The 16,013-nt window shown below is 41.3% G+C and overlaps 2 protein-coding genes across 6 annotated transcripts in view; one reads left to right on the plus strand and one right to left on the minus strand.

Annotated features, from left to right (window-relative positions):
• The window catches only part of cerk (ceramide kinase), a 42,626-nt gene extending 38,066 nt beyond the window's left edge, over nucleotides 1–4,560 (minus strand). Inside the window, exon 1 of one of the 2 annotated variants that reach the window (XR_005079043.1) lies at nucleotides 4,265–4,560. Coding sequence is in view for 1 of the 2 variants with exons in the window: in XM_037122382.1 (XP_036978277.1) it covers nucleotides 4,265–4,433 (169 nt within the window). In the remaining variant the exon portion in view is untranslated. The remainder of the gene's footprint in view (nucleotides 1–4,264) is intronic. The other variant, XM_037122382.1, reaches the window with a different exon arrangement.
• A 2,272-nt stretch (nucleotides 4,561–6,832) lies between these two features.
• Nucleotides 6,833–16,013, plus strand: part of tbc1d22a (TBC1 domain family, member 22a) — a 127,554-nt gene continuing 118,373 nt past the window's right edge. For all 4 annotated transcript variants that reach the window (XM_037121987.1, XM_037121986.1, XM_037121988.1 and 1 more), the window contains exons 1-5: nucleotides 6,833–7,038; nucleotides 7,513–7,569; nucleotides 9,220–9,403; nucleotides 9,582–9,831; nucleotides 14,142–14,324. In XM_037121987.1, coding sequence (XP_036977882.1) covers nucleotides 6,977–7,038; nucleotides 7,513–7,569; nucleotides 9,220–9,403; nucleotides 9,582–9,831; nucleotides 14,142–14,324 — 736 coding nt within the window. In that variant the 5' untranslated portion in view covers nucleotides 6,833–6,976. The remainder of the gene's footprint in view (nucleotides 7,039–7,512; nucleotides 7,570–9,219; nucleotides 9,404–9,581; nucleotides 9,832–14,141; nucleotides 14,325–16,013) is intronic.

Genomic DNA, 16,013 nt, shown 5'->3' on the forward strand with positions numbered 1-16,013 from the left:
GATTTTTTTGAGAGGAACTCTAGATCTCCATTCTCATGTGTTGCCTTTGGATTTATTGCTCTAAGGATCTGATGTCAGACAGTCTGTTCACCACAGTGGTCCAGATGGAAGTATCTCACCAATTATTTGATATATAGCCATGACATTTTGCACAGACGTTCATCGTCCTGGGAGGATAACTGTGGATAACTAACTGATTTTTCGACTACTGTCAAGAAAAGGTCAAAATGTTCAGTTCAAAATGTTCCAGTGAAAAATGTCTACATCTACTGGCTACGAAGGCAAAGGCAAACAAATCTAGACCTTCATGATCCCCAGAGGATGAAGCCTAGTGACTTTGATGATGCCTTGACTTTTCTATAAGTGCACAGTAAGGTTGTCTCAGAATCTGTTGGCTAGAAATTTGATACAGCCATCCATAGTGCCCAGAGGATGAACCCTAATGAATTGCTGAGCTCCTGACTTTTCTTTTAACCCAGTGAAATATCTCAACATCTACTGGCTGAATAGGCCCAAGACTTTGACTCATCGTCCCCAGATGATGAATCCCAGTGACTTCGGTGGCCCTCTGACTTTTGCTCTGGTGGCAACATGAAATTAACATTTGTGGTTTTCAGTGCGAGCTTTTGAAAGTAGATAATTCCGACCAAATGAAATAAAATGAAATCGCTCTACATGTCTACTTCAGGGTGCACTGAAACAACTGAGTAGTGAGTACTTCAATTTTAGAGTTCAGATTCTATAATTAAAAAAATACATAGACTGATATTTTGTGTTAGGTTCGAATTAGCAAATAGTAACATGCATATGCTAAACAAAGACAATGAAAGAAGTAAACAGTATACCAGATAATAGTATATCAGATAATGCTACACATCAGCATGCAAGTGTACTGATGTGTAGCATTTAGCTCAAATTCACAGCCTCTCAGAGCTGCTAGCATAGCATGGCTGCAGTACTATAAACTGTTGAGACTTGTAGTTCTATGAGAGCCCGATGCACAACATCATGCAGCTTTGTTTTGCTCCTTCACTTGTTACATGTGGATTTTGCTGTTATATCGGATTTTATGACAGAGGAAATCCTGTGGTGCTGATACCCTATTTCAGCCTGATTTCCAATACTTCCAGCACCGCTGTAAGTGAATCCCTGATTGTAACACTTTGGATCTGTATCCAGCGCTGCCATATGGGAAAGCAAATATCTAAACCCCGCCCCGGCCAAGTAAGATATCCAGGCTTAGAGGGCCTGAGGAAGTACCACTGGCTAAGCATAGTGATTTGGAGGGAAAGGGGAGACGCTCTCTAAAGCATATGCCATGATTTATTCTAGATTTCCCTCCAAGATGGGATGGCACGTTGTATCAGAGGAGTGACTCAGGCATTATGTGGACACAAGATTTGCTCCAGGCTCAGGGGGCCATGCCATCTCGGTGATTGGATTTTGTTTGTGTGTTTTGTGAAAGCGAATCTGTGTGCAAACAAATAACAATCCTGGCTAGGATACCCTGTCGTGTTCCCCACTCAGCACATCAGACTGACGGATGCTCCGATTTCGACCAAATCCACTTAAATGTCAAACAGCAACATCCGCTAATGTTGTCTAAACCGAGGCATCAAGAGCGGAGCGATGTTTACCGCTCAGAACAATTCCTCTTGGCATTCGCTGCGCTTGCGTGTCAGCTTGATGTTTGAGAAAACCATACTGGAGGTTAAAAAAAAGGGGGGGAAAATGTGCATAGTAAGACCTGTCAAGTTTGAGTCACGCTGCATGATTTCCTGCTATCAGCTGGGATTAACTTCTCTCTGTGTTCTCAGCGCCGCGCGGCGGATTCACTGATGCTTCTTAACTTCTGAACGTGATAGAAAATGTGAACTGACACTAACTTGTCACCCTTTATCTATTGCATATTTCTCCTGATTTTTAAGTTTGTTTCGTCAACTTTCTCTGTTTTCCGTTTTCAATTAACCAAGCTTGAACATGAAAACACAAATTCCCTCATTCATTTGCGTCGACCTGTGTTCCGGCTGTCATGAAACGCCACAAATACCCCCCCTCCCCGCTCACACCAGAACAAACATCTCAAGGACATTTCACCAATTAATCTTTGGCCAGCTGTAAAATTGTACCACGTCCAAATCTAAGGTAAACTCACAGTGACATAACTGAACACAGAAGGGGAAAGTGTTTATGTATATCACGTGGAGTCCAGGAATAGAACAATCAGACATTTTTTCCTCTCACCCTTCTACAACGTAGTCACTGATTAACTAGATAATTGACGACGAATGATAACCACACTCCGCTCAAAGACTGGATAAGATAAATACACTTTGGGCTGCTGAGGCACTTCAAGTCTTTTGACTTTTCCTTAGAAAGAATGTGACCCTTCTGTTTGAGTCTGGTGTTTGATGTTAAATGTATTGGACATTTATTACTGGTACAGTCTCCTTGTTTGACACCTTACTCCGGGGTAAACTGACCTGCTCTTGTCACAGTGATCATCGGAGGGGGAGGCGGTGGGGGGATTTGATGTGGCCACATTGAACATTGACTCAATAAATGAAAGTCTTTACGGCGGGTTATTATAGGGCGCTTGATACCACTTTGAGGAAGGTCAATGGCCAGGTTTAAACTTGAAGTGTGCAGCGCCAGCTGTAATCACTCCACTCGATATGGTACAGTAATTGCAGACCAGAGAACTCATCTAGATGAACAAACATTAGCCTCGGGAGGTTGTAAGGACATCTGGATTAAGTGGAACTTGTCTGATGCAAAGGATGGAAAGGGACAGAAATTGGAGCACTGGTTGATAGCCACAATTATTGCAAAGGCAATGTAAGTTACACACCATTAACCCAGTGTATGCTGGGATTCCAGCGAACTGTGACCCCGGAGGCAGCTGCACCAACAGCATATTCATTAAGACACAAAGTTCTCAGTAACTTCAAATTAGTTTTGCAGATGTGATTTACTCTACCGGGCTACGCCATTAAAGGACAAGTGTGTAGGATTAAGTGGCAAAGTTGTAGATTGCAACCAACTGAATACACCTCGTCTCTTGCGTGGCTTCTAAAAACAAGAAAGGCCCTGTATAGAACCTCTAGGTTGTCCGTTTCAGACTAGAAACATGGAGGGTTCCTTTAAAAAAAAAAAGGTGCCATATGTAATAATTGGCTAGCTGTCTCATTCAATGGCCAAACAAAAAGGTAGCAGCATGTCACCAGGGTCACCACTCATTGCTGCTGCTAACTCTAGCCGCTGTTAGCAAGTTTGCTCAGTTAGCCATGCATCTAGCGGTCCAGAGTTTACATAGGTCAACACAGGGAAATATGTGTATTAAAATTTGATGTCTTCAGTTGGAAATGTATTATGCGAAGGCCTGTTCTGTAATTTCAATCAGATTATGTTATTTTAGTGAAGTGCACATTAAAGCTTCATAATTGATTTTTTTTTTTCCAACAACATTCCATATTATATCTACTCATCATTCTGAGCGGGCAGTAGCGAGCTAGCCTAGCATCCGTTTCGTCAGTCAGCGAGGTCAGAAACCTGTTATACCTGGCAGGGAGTGGGTGTACACGTCAAGTTACGCCCAGGTAACGTTAAAAATTCCCTCCCAGTCCGATATGGCTGGGCAAATTTCTGCCATCTGCTTTATCAAACTCTCCCGGATTAATTCTAAAAGCAAGGCTAGTTTCCAGGTCCTAAGAAGCTGACATTTTGTAGAATACACTGGGGCAGGGAGCCTGTTTAATGAATGAGTTGATGACAGGGTGAGTCCTTGGGGACACACGGTTTCAAAGAACAGCAGCCTACACCCCTACTAGTGTTCCCTTTGTGATAAACAGCCTCCCGACTGCCTCTGACTGCAGACCCACCTGTATCACCTGCTGTCTGTCCTCTGCACACCACAACTACAGTGGCACATGAGCTGACTGTGTCCCCTACACATGTGCATGATCCTGATAAGGAGCAGCAGAGTGGGAAGACAAATGTTCACACTGTGGCATGGGTGACACTGATTAGGCTACCACTTCCATAGAGGCTTAAATACAACTATATTGTAACTTTCTTATACATTTATTGTTTAATTTGATGTTTTGACCTTTTTTGATTTGTTCTTATTAATCTATTTCTAACGAGACTAGTTAGGCTGTTTGGCATGTATTTCTCCGCTCTAGAGGAGAAGCTGTTTTGTTGGCATTATAACAGAGCTATCTAAGTGACCCCCCTCCTCCCCTCCTCAGCCTCTCACACTCACCTGTCTCCGAGTCGCTGCCGGTGCCAGAGCTCCTTCTCTTGCTGTTCTCAATTTCCTTCCACGCCAGAACACTGCGATTCAGAACAACTTCTACCTGTCTGCGCCTCTGATAGAGCTTCGATGACAGTAATCTGGCCTGCTTCTCCATGTTGTCGCTCAGACGTGTCATCAGCGTCCGGCGGCTCTCATCGCAACTTCGTCCCGGCCGCCCGCACAACAAACCTCGCGCACCGTGCGGTGCGTCTGTGAGCGCCGCTCGGCCCCGAGCTCTCAGAGGAGCGGGGGGGACCCGACAAAGATCGTGTGTGAGAGAGATGATTCACCGCGCAGTGAAAATGACACTGGCCTACTTTCCCATTCGGGGCGGTCCTACAAAAAGCACTCAAGTGGAAGTAAAATGAAGAAGCATTTGTTGTGCAACTAAACGAAACGCACGACATGAGTAACTGAAAACCTTATTTTTTGTTCAAGTGTCTCTGTCATGAAAAGCCCTCTACAAGTCACATTTACTATTATTATCATTACTATTGTTGTTGTCATTATTTGGGGCTGAAACTGATTATTTTCACAATTAATCTCATCATTTGGTCTGTAGAATGTCAAAAAAACGTTTTTTGTTTTTTTGTTTAAAAAAAAAACAAAACAAAAAAAAACCTCACAATTTCCAAGTGCCCAAGGTGAAGACTTCAAGTTACTACTTTTGTCCAACCAACAGTCCATAACCGAGAGACTCCATTTACCTTCATGAATGAGAAAATTCTTATATTTAAGAGGGTGGTACCAGTAAATGATAAATGGTAAATGACAATTTTGCTTTAAAAAAATGACCGAAATGGTGATTTGATTAGCAGAACAGTTGAAAATATTCTTTTCGAGTAACCATTAAGAGACTAATCACTGGAGCTCTGATACCAGTATCCCAACAGCCTATTTGACATTTGCAGTACTGAGAAAAAGTGACAGAGTGAGATCTCCTGCTGTTCATTCTGCCCGTTTGAGTCCCGTGGAACAAACTCTGCATCAGCATGTTGGGTAAACACAGTCTTTAATTCATGACTCAGAGCAGTTCCATACTGTTCCAGACCAAAGGGTTGAATAATTACTGTAACCCCTCATAACCTTCACGCGGCGTGGAGGCGAACAACAGCATTAATAAAAAATGATAACTAAACTGTGTTTAAGTGGGTTTGCCCTCCACAACATCATTAACTCTGCTTTCTGCTGAATGGGAACCAGGGGGCGTTTAGGGTAATGCAAATAAATATTAGTTAATCAAGTCCCTCTCTTTTGCTGTGTGTGTGACAGAGAGTGAGAGACAGATCAGGGGTGGTGTTGTTGAAGAAAACCTGCCTCTTATACTGGCCTTGTGCACTTTCATGTTCAGGCCTAGACAGGTTAACAGCAATCGGTGTAATCTTCTTATGTTAGGCCAAGAGAATTTCTTTGCTTCTGATTAAAATCTATGACTTGTGGAGGCGTTGCAGGTGAATATGTGCATATGTTTAACCCCAACGCCAAAGCAAGTGCACGTTTATTTTGATTACATTATTTCAGATGAATCTTTTAACAGTGTAGATTCAGGATGTATGTAAATCCCAGCAAAGAGAATCTTGTAACATTTAGCTTATACTGCCCTGACCTGATGAGATGCACGCTATTTGAATAGTCTAATGAATTTAGGAGATGTATAACACACCAACAGGTCAATGCTACAAGATTATGAGTAATCTAATCCGATTGGTGCTAAAAAACTTACTTTTCATTCAGTGCTACAAAAGCAGGCTACTGTTCTTCCTGTGTGAAAATCAGTTTTATCACTTTATTTTGTCAGTACAACACAGAACATCTGCTCACATTTACGTGTGTTTTTCTTTTCTTTTTTTTGGGGCCATTTGAGGATTAACATAGAATGCAGTTAATCCTAATTTACTGACAGGAATTATAAACATCTGCCCTCAGATACAATACTAAACCTACTCATAGCTAAATGTTATTCTTTGATGAATCCAAATAAATAACCAAACAAAACTTATTGACAACATATGGGATTATTCTAACCTGCCTGGGTATCTTTACAACTACACTACTGTACTTTGCTATTACATTGTGCATGGAAGTATGCTATAAATGTAAATATTCATATGTATATGATAATGCATTTGATTACCTCCCACATTCCAGGGAGAGTGAACCAATGGCTTCCTGATGCTCTTTGGTCAGTACAGATTATTGCATCAATCAATATGCATGTTTTTTATTCTGAAAATCCCATTTTTCCAAACTTGAACTTGAATAATTATGTATATATACTAAACAATACTAATCTATAAGTAATCCTTACAAAACTATATATACATTTGATTATGCTGCAGCTATAAACTGTTATGGAAGTGGTCCTGATGCTGATAGTCTCCCCTCCGACTGACACACAGCTTATAGTTTCTGTCAACATGGCAAAGACAGTAGACCATTACGTCAGCAGCCTCTCACGCCACCTAACGGCGAATCTCACTTGTGATTGGCTAACAACAAGGAAGTGTCGGCGCAGCCAATCACGGCGGCGCTTGCTTGCCGATTAGGCAGTATCAACATGGCAGCTTTCTGAGTTTTGGAGGAGGGGACCTGGTGTAAATAAACACAAATTTCACGTTTTACAGATAACGACAGCGTTTGCGTGTTTGTGTTCGGGACTGGTCGGGCCGTAGAGGGAAAATGTCGACCGACGGGAATAAAAAACAGTTCTGGAAAAGAAACGCAGCGAAGGTTCCTGGCAGGTGAGTGACGTGTTCCCTCCTGTCGGCTAGCTTAGTGTGGCTAGCCTTGCTCAAACTGACGCCTCACTGTTGGGCTTCAGACGTAACTTTCACTTTCACCGACTGTCCTGACCCAATGCACAAAGTTTGCGAGTTTTAACACTCGCAACACAACAAGGTCTGTGGTAAAATAACCCCGCACTCACAGTTTACACCTCTCTGCTGTTAGCTGTCTAAGAGCTACGTTGCTAACAGCAGCTAACAGTTGGGCAATTTACCCACACCGCAGTCACAGACTTGTAACTAATGACACAGCTACCATTTTATATTATAGAGTGGCTGTGGTATTCCAACAGAGTGATGTCGTTTTCGTCACACTCGTTGCCGTATCACAGTATTACTTGTTATTGTTGTGGCTAATAAGAAGCTAACGTGGCTAGCTTGACAGCCAGTTATGAATTAGCTCATACATTTCTCTCTTCTTCACTTCCTCAGCATTCAGCATGTGTATGGCGCACAACATCCACCTTTCGATCCTCTCCTTCATGCTAAGTAAGTTACATATACTTCGTCGTCGTATGTAAATGTTCTATTATTTTGGTGAAGTAGTTTGGACCAGTGTCACCACTGCTAATTTGAGTTTCTGTGCTGATGCTAGCAGTTTGCTCCAGATGCTGAAGTTGACAGTCACCCAGAACTTCATTCACTGGTTAACGAGAACTCCAATCGCTTTTTATTATCTCAGTTCACCATGATTGCCAGTGGAGAGTGAGTTTGATAGCAAAACAAAAATCTAAACTGTGGAGACTGAAGACAGAAGCTGCTGTATAAATGACTGATACTGTAAAACAGCCACATCCTCATCAGGAATGTGGAAGTATTTGTTTGGCCAGCTGAGAGCTGACAGGCACCACCTGTGACATCATGGATTAACAGCCATAATTTAACAACTTTTTATTTAAACTTGAATTTTATGTTGCTTGAAAACATCCAACCTTTTTCTGCCCTGCCCACCGTTTGCAGACAGCAGTATCTTCAAGCCACCCCACTCACACACATACATGTCTTTTGCTTGCAAACCCCTGTAGAATTTATTTTAAATTTTGTCTGTAGCAACAAAATTTAACTTACAAAGACTTAATCGTAGGGTTGACTGCTCAGGACTGACGCCAACTATGATGATCTGGGGTTGAGACTGGATGATTACGCATCTTTCTCCAGGAAGTTACATTTTGTTGCTTTAATACGGCTGCAATTTCAGCGTAATGAATTACTAAAAAATACTGATGATATACATGATACCTTGACGCATCACTGAATTAACCAATAAGAAAAAGACCAAACTTTACAATATATATTTTGTAAGCAGCTAAAAACTAACAAAAGAAAAACTGTAGACTCTCAAAATGTAAAGTTTGTAGAAATCATTTTTTACTAACCACTGTCATTCACACACTAAGATAAAAAAAAACAAATACAAAAACAGCCTGCTTTACATAATAATCCCTTTATTTCTCTGGACTGATATTTAATCATGTAGATTTCCACAGAGGGTTGAGTTTAATTTGCTTGAGTACATTTTCAGACCCTCTTTTTTCAAGTTATGAAGGAAGTAAGCTAATATGGACATGTCTCTCTCTTTATCATGGTAATCCTAGTCTTCTACAAGAAATCTGCGCCCATTCTTCCCTCCACTCCTGCCTTTCCACCCTTCCCACAGTCCTTTCTCTGCATTGCATGATAAAACAGAAAATGTTGAGTTTAATGGAGGTCTCTTTTACCGCTGCGTTACTTGCTCCTCCTGAATGAAACGGTGTCCTACGGCACCGACACAGCAAGTCAATGAATTTCTGTCTTTTGAACAGCTTTAGGTGGTTTTTCATGCACCTGTGGCTTTATTGTGTTGTTAAAAATGTGGATAATTTACAGGCCACGTGTTTATTAATAAATTGTTAAGCCTAGTTTATTTTGTATCTTTGCCCACCTGTCAATTTCAGAGTGATTCACTTTTCCGTCATTTTCCCCTTGTTGACACTCTGCTTATTTACTTGTCTCCCTCCCTTTTTCTCTCATATCCTGGCCATTTTGCTCTTCTGTTTTTTCCTTCTCCCACACCCCACTTGCCTTTTCTCTCAATTTCTTTAATCTTATTCGCTCTCCCTTATCTTGTCCTTTTTCCACGGCCTTGTCTTTTTCCTCCAGCCTGATTAAAGCAGGTAACAAGCCTCCTCCAGCCACGCCAGGCAAGCCCAAGAAGGCCACCACCTTTCAGGAGTTTGAGAGCATCACAAGTGATGCCTGGGATGTTGGAGACGATGATGACGAGTTGTTGGCTATGGCTGCACAGAATCTTAATATCGAGGTGGTCATGGAGACAGCGAATAAGGTGAACAACCAGATCCAATTAAGGCTGATGCATGCTTTTCTTCTTCAGCCTTGTTCGAAGCACAGTTGCATTATTAATAAGAAATAACTTTAATTATACTCTGTATGGAGCCTCACAAGTTCTGTCTGTTATCAGCAAACCTAAGGTTCACCACCTTGTTTTTCTGCTGACTGAACAGGTGATCGAGAATCACAGCAAGCAGCAGGAGAGGCAGAGGCAGGATGACACGACAGAGCTTGAACCGAGAGAAGAGGACACACAGGAGGAGGTGGCAGAGGACGAGGAGGAGGATGAGGAAGAGGAGGAGTACAGGGTGGGGGAAGGAGACGTGACCAGCCCAGAGGTGTCGTTTGCGTCCCAGAGCAGCCCTTACACTGATGGCCGCCTAGTGAAGTCCCACAGCGAAGCTCCAATTGGGTCACCTAAAGGTTAGTGAGCACCATTGCTCAGTGTCCAAAAAGTTTCCTGGCACGCCTGCACAATGAAAGCTCGACTGCTTTTACTTTTAGTGCTTAACCAGTGTTGTGGAGGATCTAAAAAGATGCAATAAAAGTCCTCCAAGATTGTTTAACTAAGTCCGCATTTAAGTTTGGCTGTGATTCTGCTCTGTTTGTGTTTGTTTTTGTGACATTTATTTTTGTGTAACTAGAAACAGGGTTTTTGGCAAATGTATCCTGTATAAATAGGGGTTAAATGCTGGGAAAACAAACACAGGAAATGTCGCCATAAAACGCAAAAATATCTATTTCACAAGTTTACATCAATATTTTGTCTCTCTGCATAATTCTTTTGTATATTATACTCACTGTGGTCTCACAGCTGCTTAATGTTATCACATTTGAATAGTATCAGCAGAGCCAGAGAGACTGTTTGGCAGATGTTATCACTCTATAGAGCTGTGTTAGTGATAAACTGCCAGGGCTGCGCTTTGGTTTGACCCGCTTGTGATTTAGAGCGAGTGTACAGTGCTCAGCATTGACACAGTTTCTGAACAAGACCAAAGCTTTAGTAACAATCAAAGTGTCGCAAGTGATGAGAGCAGTTTGTTTAGAATGAGAATCCCTGAAGCATCTGTTTCTGCCCCTTCTCTTTTTCTATTTCATGGCTGATGATGTCGTTCTGTCACCTCTTCTGAATTTTCTTTTTAATTTTAAATATTTAATAAGCTTCCCTGCGGATGATAGCTGTGTCATTACATTTTTGAGTTGTACGTCTGTTGACACGTTTGTGGTGTCTGTCAGTCCGAGGCTTTCCTCTGAACATGATATCTCAGGAGCACCTAGAGGGAATTTCTTAAAATTTCGAAGATGAACTGGTTAGATTTTGGTGGTCAAAGGTCAAGGTCACTGTGACCTCATAGAAGCCATTAGCCCATATCCTGAAAATTATTAAATGATGACATTTTATATCCAAAAGGTCAAAGGTCAGCTTCTCGGTGACATCATATTATTTGACAAAATTACGTCTGTGCCACTGATCTTGGTTGCCTACCTTGAAACTGTGCTCATTGTGTTAAGCTTCTTTGCTGTCAAGTTAAACATGATTTTTAATACATTTTACAATTTGTTGCTTCTTCTTTTCTCTATTAGAATCAGCTTTACTGGCAAAGCATTTGCAAGAACTTCCGTTTTGCCAAGAGCGAAACTTAATACCTTCTATTAACTTATTTCGAAGTCTTCCCTACATATAGTAGTCTAGACAGACGTGATTGTAAAGTGCAACGCAGAGGTACACAACCTCAAGGTCATAGTTCTACTTTTACTTGAAACCTGGCAGCAGCACTTTACAGCAGCACTTTACAGCAACACGGAATCCTTGTGATAACAGGTTTATCCCCTCTCTTATCGACACAAAGAGGAGGAAAGTTGTGAGGTGATGGTCCTACTGTATAGATTCTAACATCAGCAGCGATGCTGTGGCAGCAGCTCTATGAAGTAAATTGTGAAAGTTTGGCTGACTATTGTCCTGTCTGCCAGGTCATCTACCTGTCTGCCTGCTTGTCTGCTGTTCTCCCCACTGCTGTGTTTAGACACAGATAACATAAGACGCCCGTCGCCTTCAGGCAGTTTCTCTTATCTCCTTATAGAAGACAGCACACAAAGGCAGGCTTGCATGCACTGCCACGTCTTGTACAGGGATGTGCAAGACAACACCTTTTGCACCTTTAGCGAGCATATTTGGAAAACACAAACGCTTATATATAACATTAATGCATGCACACATTTGCATACAAATTGACTTGCACAATTACAGTAAGGCTGACAACAGTATATTTAACTCTTCTCTTCTCTTCTCTTCTCTTCTCTTCTCTTCTCTTCTCTTCTCTTCTCTTCTCTTCTCTTCTCTTCTCTTCTCTTCTCTTCTCTTCTCGACTCGATAGCGCAAACACACTTCAATTCTAATCAGATAATGGCACGTGGCATGGCTTTCATTAGTGAGACAGAGACTCTCTCCATATAATAACACAATATAAACTCATACTTGGCACTGTCCATCCCACTGACCCTGCAGCTTAAAGAGAAAGGGATGGAGAATCACACTCTCAATTAGAGGCTGGTGGTCATTGGGCTCTGGCCTCTGTTGTCTTTAGATTTTTCATCCAAAAATGCACAGAGAGAGGAAGTTCTTTCAGTTGCTTTCATGTATGTGTTTTTTTCCTTCCTCATTTCTAATAACTGATGCAGTGTACCATGACTGACAAGTGAACATTACTAACTTCCTCTGGCTTGGCCTTTCCTTTTATAGCCCTTTAAAATGGACTATAAAAAAGGCTTATTGTTAAAATCACACAAATGGTTCTGCTGCAAAGAAGCTTCCTGCCCGACTTTAATAATCTTTTTTAATTTTTTAAAGTGCAAATAAAGCAGTATAGAACAGATTTGTGGCTTTTTATTTGTTCTTGTAAAATCTGAAAAGGATATGAAAATAGGCAGCATTCCAGGTTCCTTAATTGCGATGGAGTGTTTGTGTGACTATATGCAGTAGATGTGACATGGAGGAATGTTGGCAGTGCTGTTCACGAGGATCTTTATACACCTTTGCTCAGTGTTCAGTGCGACAGAAGGAGGCTCCTTCTCCCCAATGAAGTCCCAACCTCACCAGCTTGTTCATAAATATGTGGTTGTGACTGTTTTCGTTCTCTTTTTCGCACATCTGGGGTAACACATGGCCCTTGGCAGGCTGAATGAATATGTTTGTCTGCAAGTTATAAAGCTTCACAGTTGAATCAATGGGTTTGCAACCCTCAGCCACTGCCATCTTGGAGGCTCATTTCAAAAATAAAATAGTAAAAGTAACAGCACTCATCACCATCTCACCTGGAACCTCGTGGCAGTGCTTAAAGTCAGAGCAGTCACACATGCTCTTAAATTTAGTAACTATGGCATGATGTAACTCCTGGTCTTGCCGCATTTGCGTTATACAGACTAGATTCATAGATCTAAAAATATCAGCCTGCTGAACCTGAAATTGCAGCTCGTCAACTTCAGTTCGCTAACTTGTCAGCAAGCTAACGTCAGCAGCAGCAGTGACTGTGCAGCTATTAATCACTGTTATTCGCGTAGTGTCACCTGACTACTCCTCAAGTTAAAGTAGGTTGGGAACAATTCTCCCGCTGCAAGAAAAAACTAAATTCAAGAGAGCAACACAAAAACTTTCAAACAGAATGGAAGGAATCGATTTTGTTCAGAGGAAGTGGGACTATTGAGCTGTTTGGACGGTTGTGTAGACTTGGCATGGGTCTAGGGATGGCAGCATCGATCAGTCAGTTGGTCATCTGGTTGATCCACCACGCTACAATAAGGCTGAACAATTAATAGAAACATAATTAAAATCACAACATGGTTAAGGCTAATTCTGTGACACAACACAGAATTATAATAAATTGCTCTAGTGCTGCAGGTACGCTCACAAGATCCAAGAAAACATGTTTGGCACACACACATTTACATCACTTAGCACTCAGGATGAATTGTATTAACATTGCTGACCATTTAACTATTCTCGTAGTGCCAACATCAAGTCTGAATTTGTCCTCTACTTTGTTTTATGACCATCAGTAAAAACTAAAGACATTTCCTTCAACCGTAGCTGTAGTCTTGATAGCATGCTAACACACTTAACTAACATGGTGAACATGGGAAATGTTATGTTTGCTAAACATAAGAACGTTATTGTTGTCTCTGACAGCATGTTAAGATAACACTTGATAAAAGTCAATCAATAATAAATGGTACATTTAAGGTGAATTGAATTCTAGGTCATAGTTATTTCACTGAACCAGCAGCTGATGTTTATAACACGTGGTTATTAAATACTATGTGGTTCATCTCAAAACATTATTTAGAGAGCCATTTACAAAGTCACAATGTTAACAAACCTCAACAATTGCTTAGGAAATGCTTTATAAATCTTCTCATCTGTTTGTTAACATTCAAGTAACTATTACCTTAGGTTTAACAACTATAAATATGCTTGTTATTATAAAATGTTTTCCCAAGGTTTTTTTTTAAGATAACTTGGAAATTAGATATTAACAGCAGTTTCTAGGAGTGGAAGTTCTGTGTAAACAGAAAATAATTCGTTTCCAACCTTGCATTTTCTATATGTATTTTTCAGAAGCTTTTGGACTTTAACATGGCTGCAAGATCCTGTGCTGCAACATATGAAAGCACTCCATTTGATGTATCTGTGTTTATGTAACTCTCTGCCCTGTCTCTACTGCTTATCCTCCCACCAGATGCAGCAGGTGAGCGTGCAGCCCTCCACAGACAACGGTCTCTGCCCCACCGGCAGCCCGTCATCCCGCTCGTCGCTCGCATGGCTGACCAGAACACATCTGGCACCCCGGCCATGACCGAGAGGGAAGCGTCCCGTCTGGATAAGTTCAAACAGTTGTTGGCCGGGCCCAACACAGATCTGGGTAAGAGATACCCTTCCAAAAGTCTCCATTTATCTGTCAGCACGTGTTACGATGTGCACTCTTGCACAGTCCACTTGTCTTCCTTTTGCTCTGGTCTTACTCTTTATTTCTCAACTTTTTGCGAGTTTGTCTTTCTGTTCTCTAAGCTCTTTCACTTTTTCATTTCCTTGCGCTCTTTTGCTTCTCACTCTTAGTTTGTTCACTCTGCCTGCCAGCTGTGCTGCGCTTTTAACGATTCTGTGAGCGGGAAAGTCATCCAGCCATCTGGACATGCAGATTACAAGGGGAAAAAATACCAGCAACAACAAAAGCAAATGACAGGCCTTTGTTCTACCCAAACGACAGGCCTTTATTGTTTATCCAACCCCAGAGACTGTTTGCTACCCCTGCCACCCCAGTGGCCATGAAATCCTTGCAGACCTCTCTCTTTACAGTTAACTTTGTGTCCTCTGAAACTAACTTTTGGCAACTGCAATGCATCAACTTGTTGACAAGTAGATGAACTACATCAAAGCAGTTTCCGGATGGGTTAACGAGTTGAGCCTGTCCGAGTGTACGTGTTGAATGTCTGTTACTTACAGGCAGAATATTATGTGATGAAATGCTTTGAATTGGAATAGTTTCTGCATAGTCTTTAAAGCTGAGTTAGCGAGAAAGAAAGTGGGAAAGCAATGATTTTTGAAGAAATATCACAATGTAGCCAGAATCTGAAGTAATATCTAGCACTGGGTGAGTCCAGGTCAATCTTTTAAACAGCATAAAAAGTCTAAAGGTAATGGTCCATACAGTCAAACATCACACTTTATTTTGGTAGTCAGGAAAGGATGATTATGAGATGTTTATTTTGATTCACTTATGATAACACAGAAGATGTAGAATTTGCAGTGAAATATTTTGTTCCTTGAACTAACAGCATTAAATGTCATCATAAAACTCCATTATAATCTCCAGTCATCTTGCTTGGACTTGGAACCCTGAAGGACAGACAGTTTGCTCAGGCCCCATTTGTTACCAAAGACAAGTGCTCCAAATCGAAGTCAGAACTATGTTCCCATGACCTCAAATCAGTTCTTGCAAAAGCACAGACACTGACTCCTGAGAGTACTGGAGTTGTGTGGATGATGCTCTGTCAGACTCTGTCAACAGACCCTTTCGAGTTCAGATCTGTGCAAACATTAAGGATGTACATCTGTTGTCCTTGAGTAGCTCTTGTGTGTGAATGCTGCATTGTGTGTGTTTGTGTAAGTTTTTGTTGATTGGCCTGTCACAAGGGGAGCATAAAGTGAGACCTGGGGAGATAATTAAAAAAGTGCATTGCTTAGCAAGAGACCAGTTATGTGATATGTCTAAACAGCCTAAATATGCTTAATACAAAAAGAGTGTGTCTGAGATAATTCTCTGCAGAACCGACTCAGTTTAAATACCACAGCCTACATTCTCAAATGGTGGCTGTCGTATTAATTTACCACAACAGAGGAGGCTACTAGGCATTAATTTAAGACAGGCTATTATTGGAAACAAGACATTTATTGAGATTTCTCCCCTTCTTTTAGCACTGTATCATATTTCACTTTTCTAATCTTCTCTGTTTCTGCTGGTTGCTGTTAATGAAAATGAAGATTTGCTACATCAGCTGTGCATTATAAGCTGCACAATTTTTGTTAAGGGTTTAGACTAATGCCATTACTA

Source organism: Acanthopagrus latus, chromosome 14 (assembly GCF_904848185.1).
Source record: "Acanthopagrus latus isolate v.2019 chromosome 14, fAcaLat1.1, whole genome shotgun sequence".
Classification (NCBI taxonomy): Eukaryota; Metazoa; Chordata; class Actinopteri; order Spariformes; family Sparidae; genus Acanthopagrus; species Acanthopagrus latus.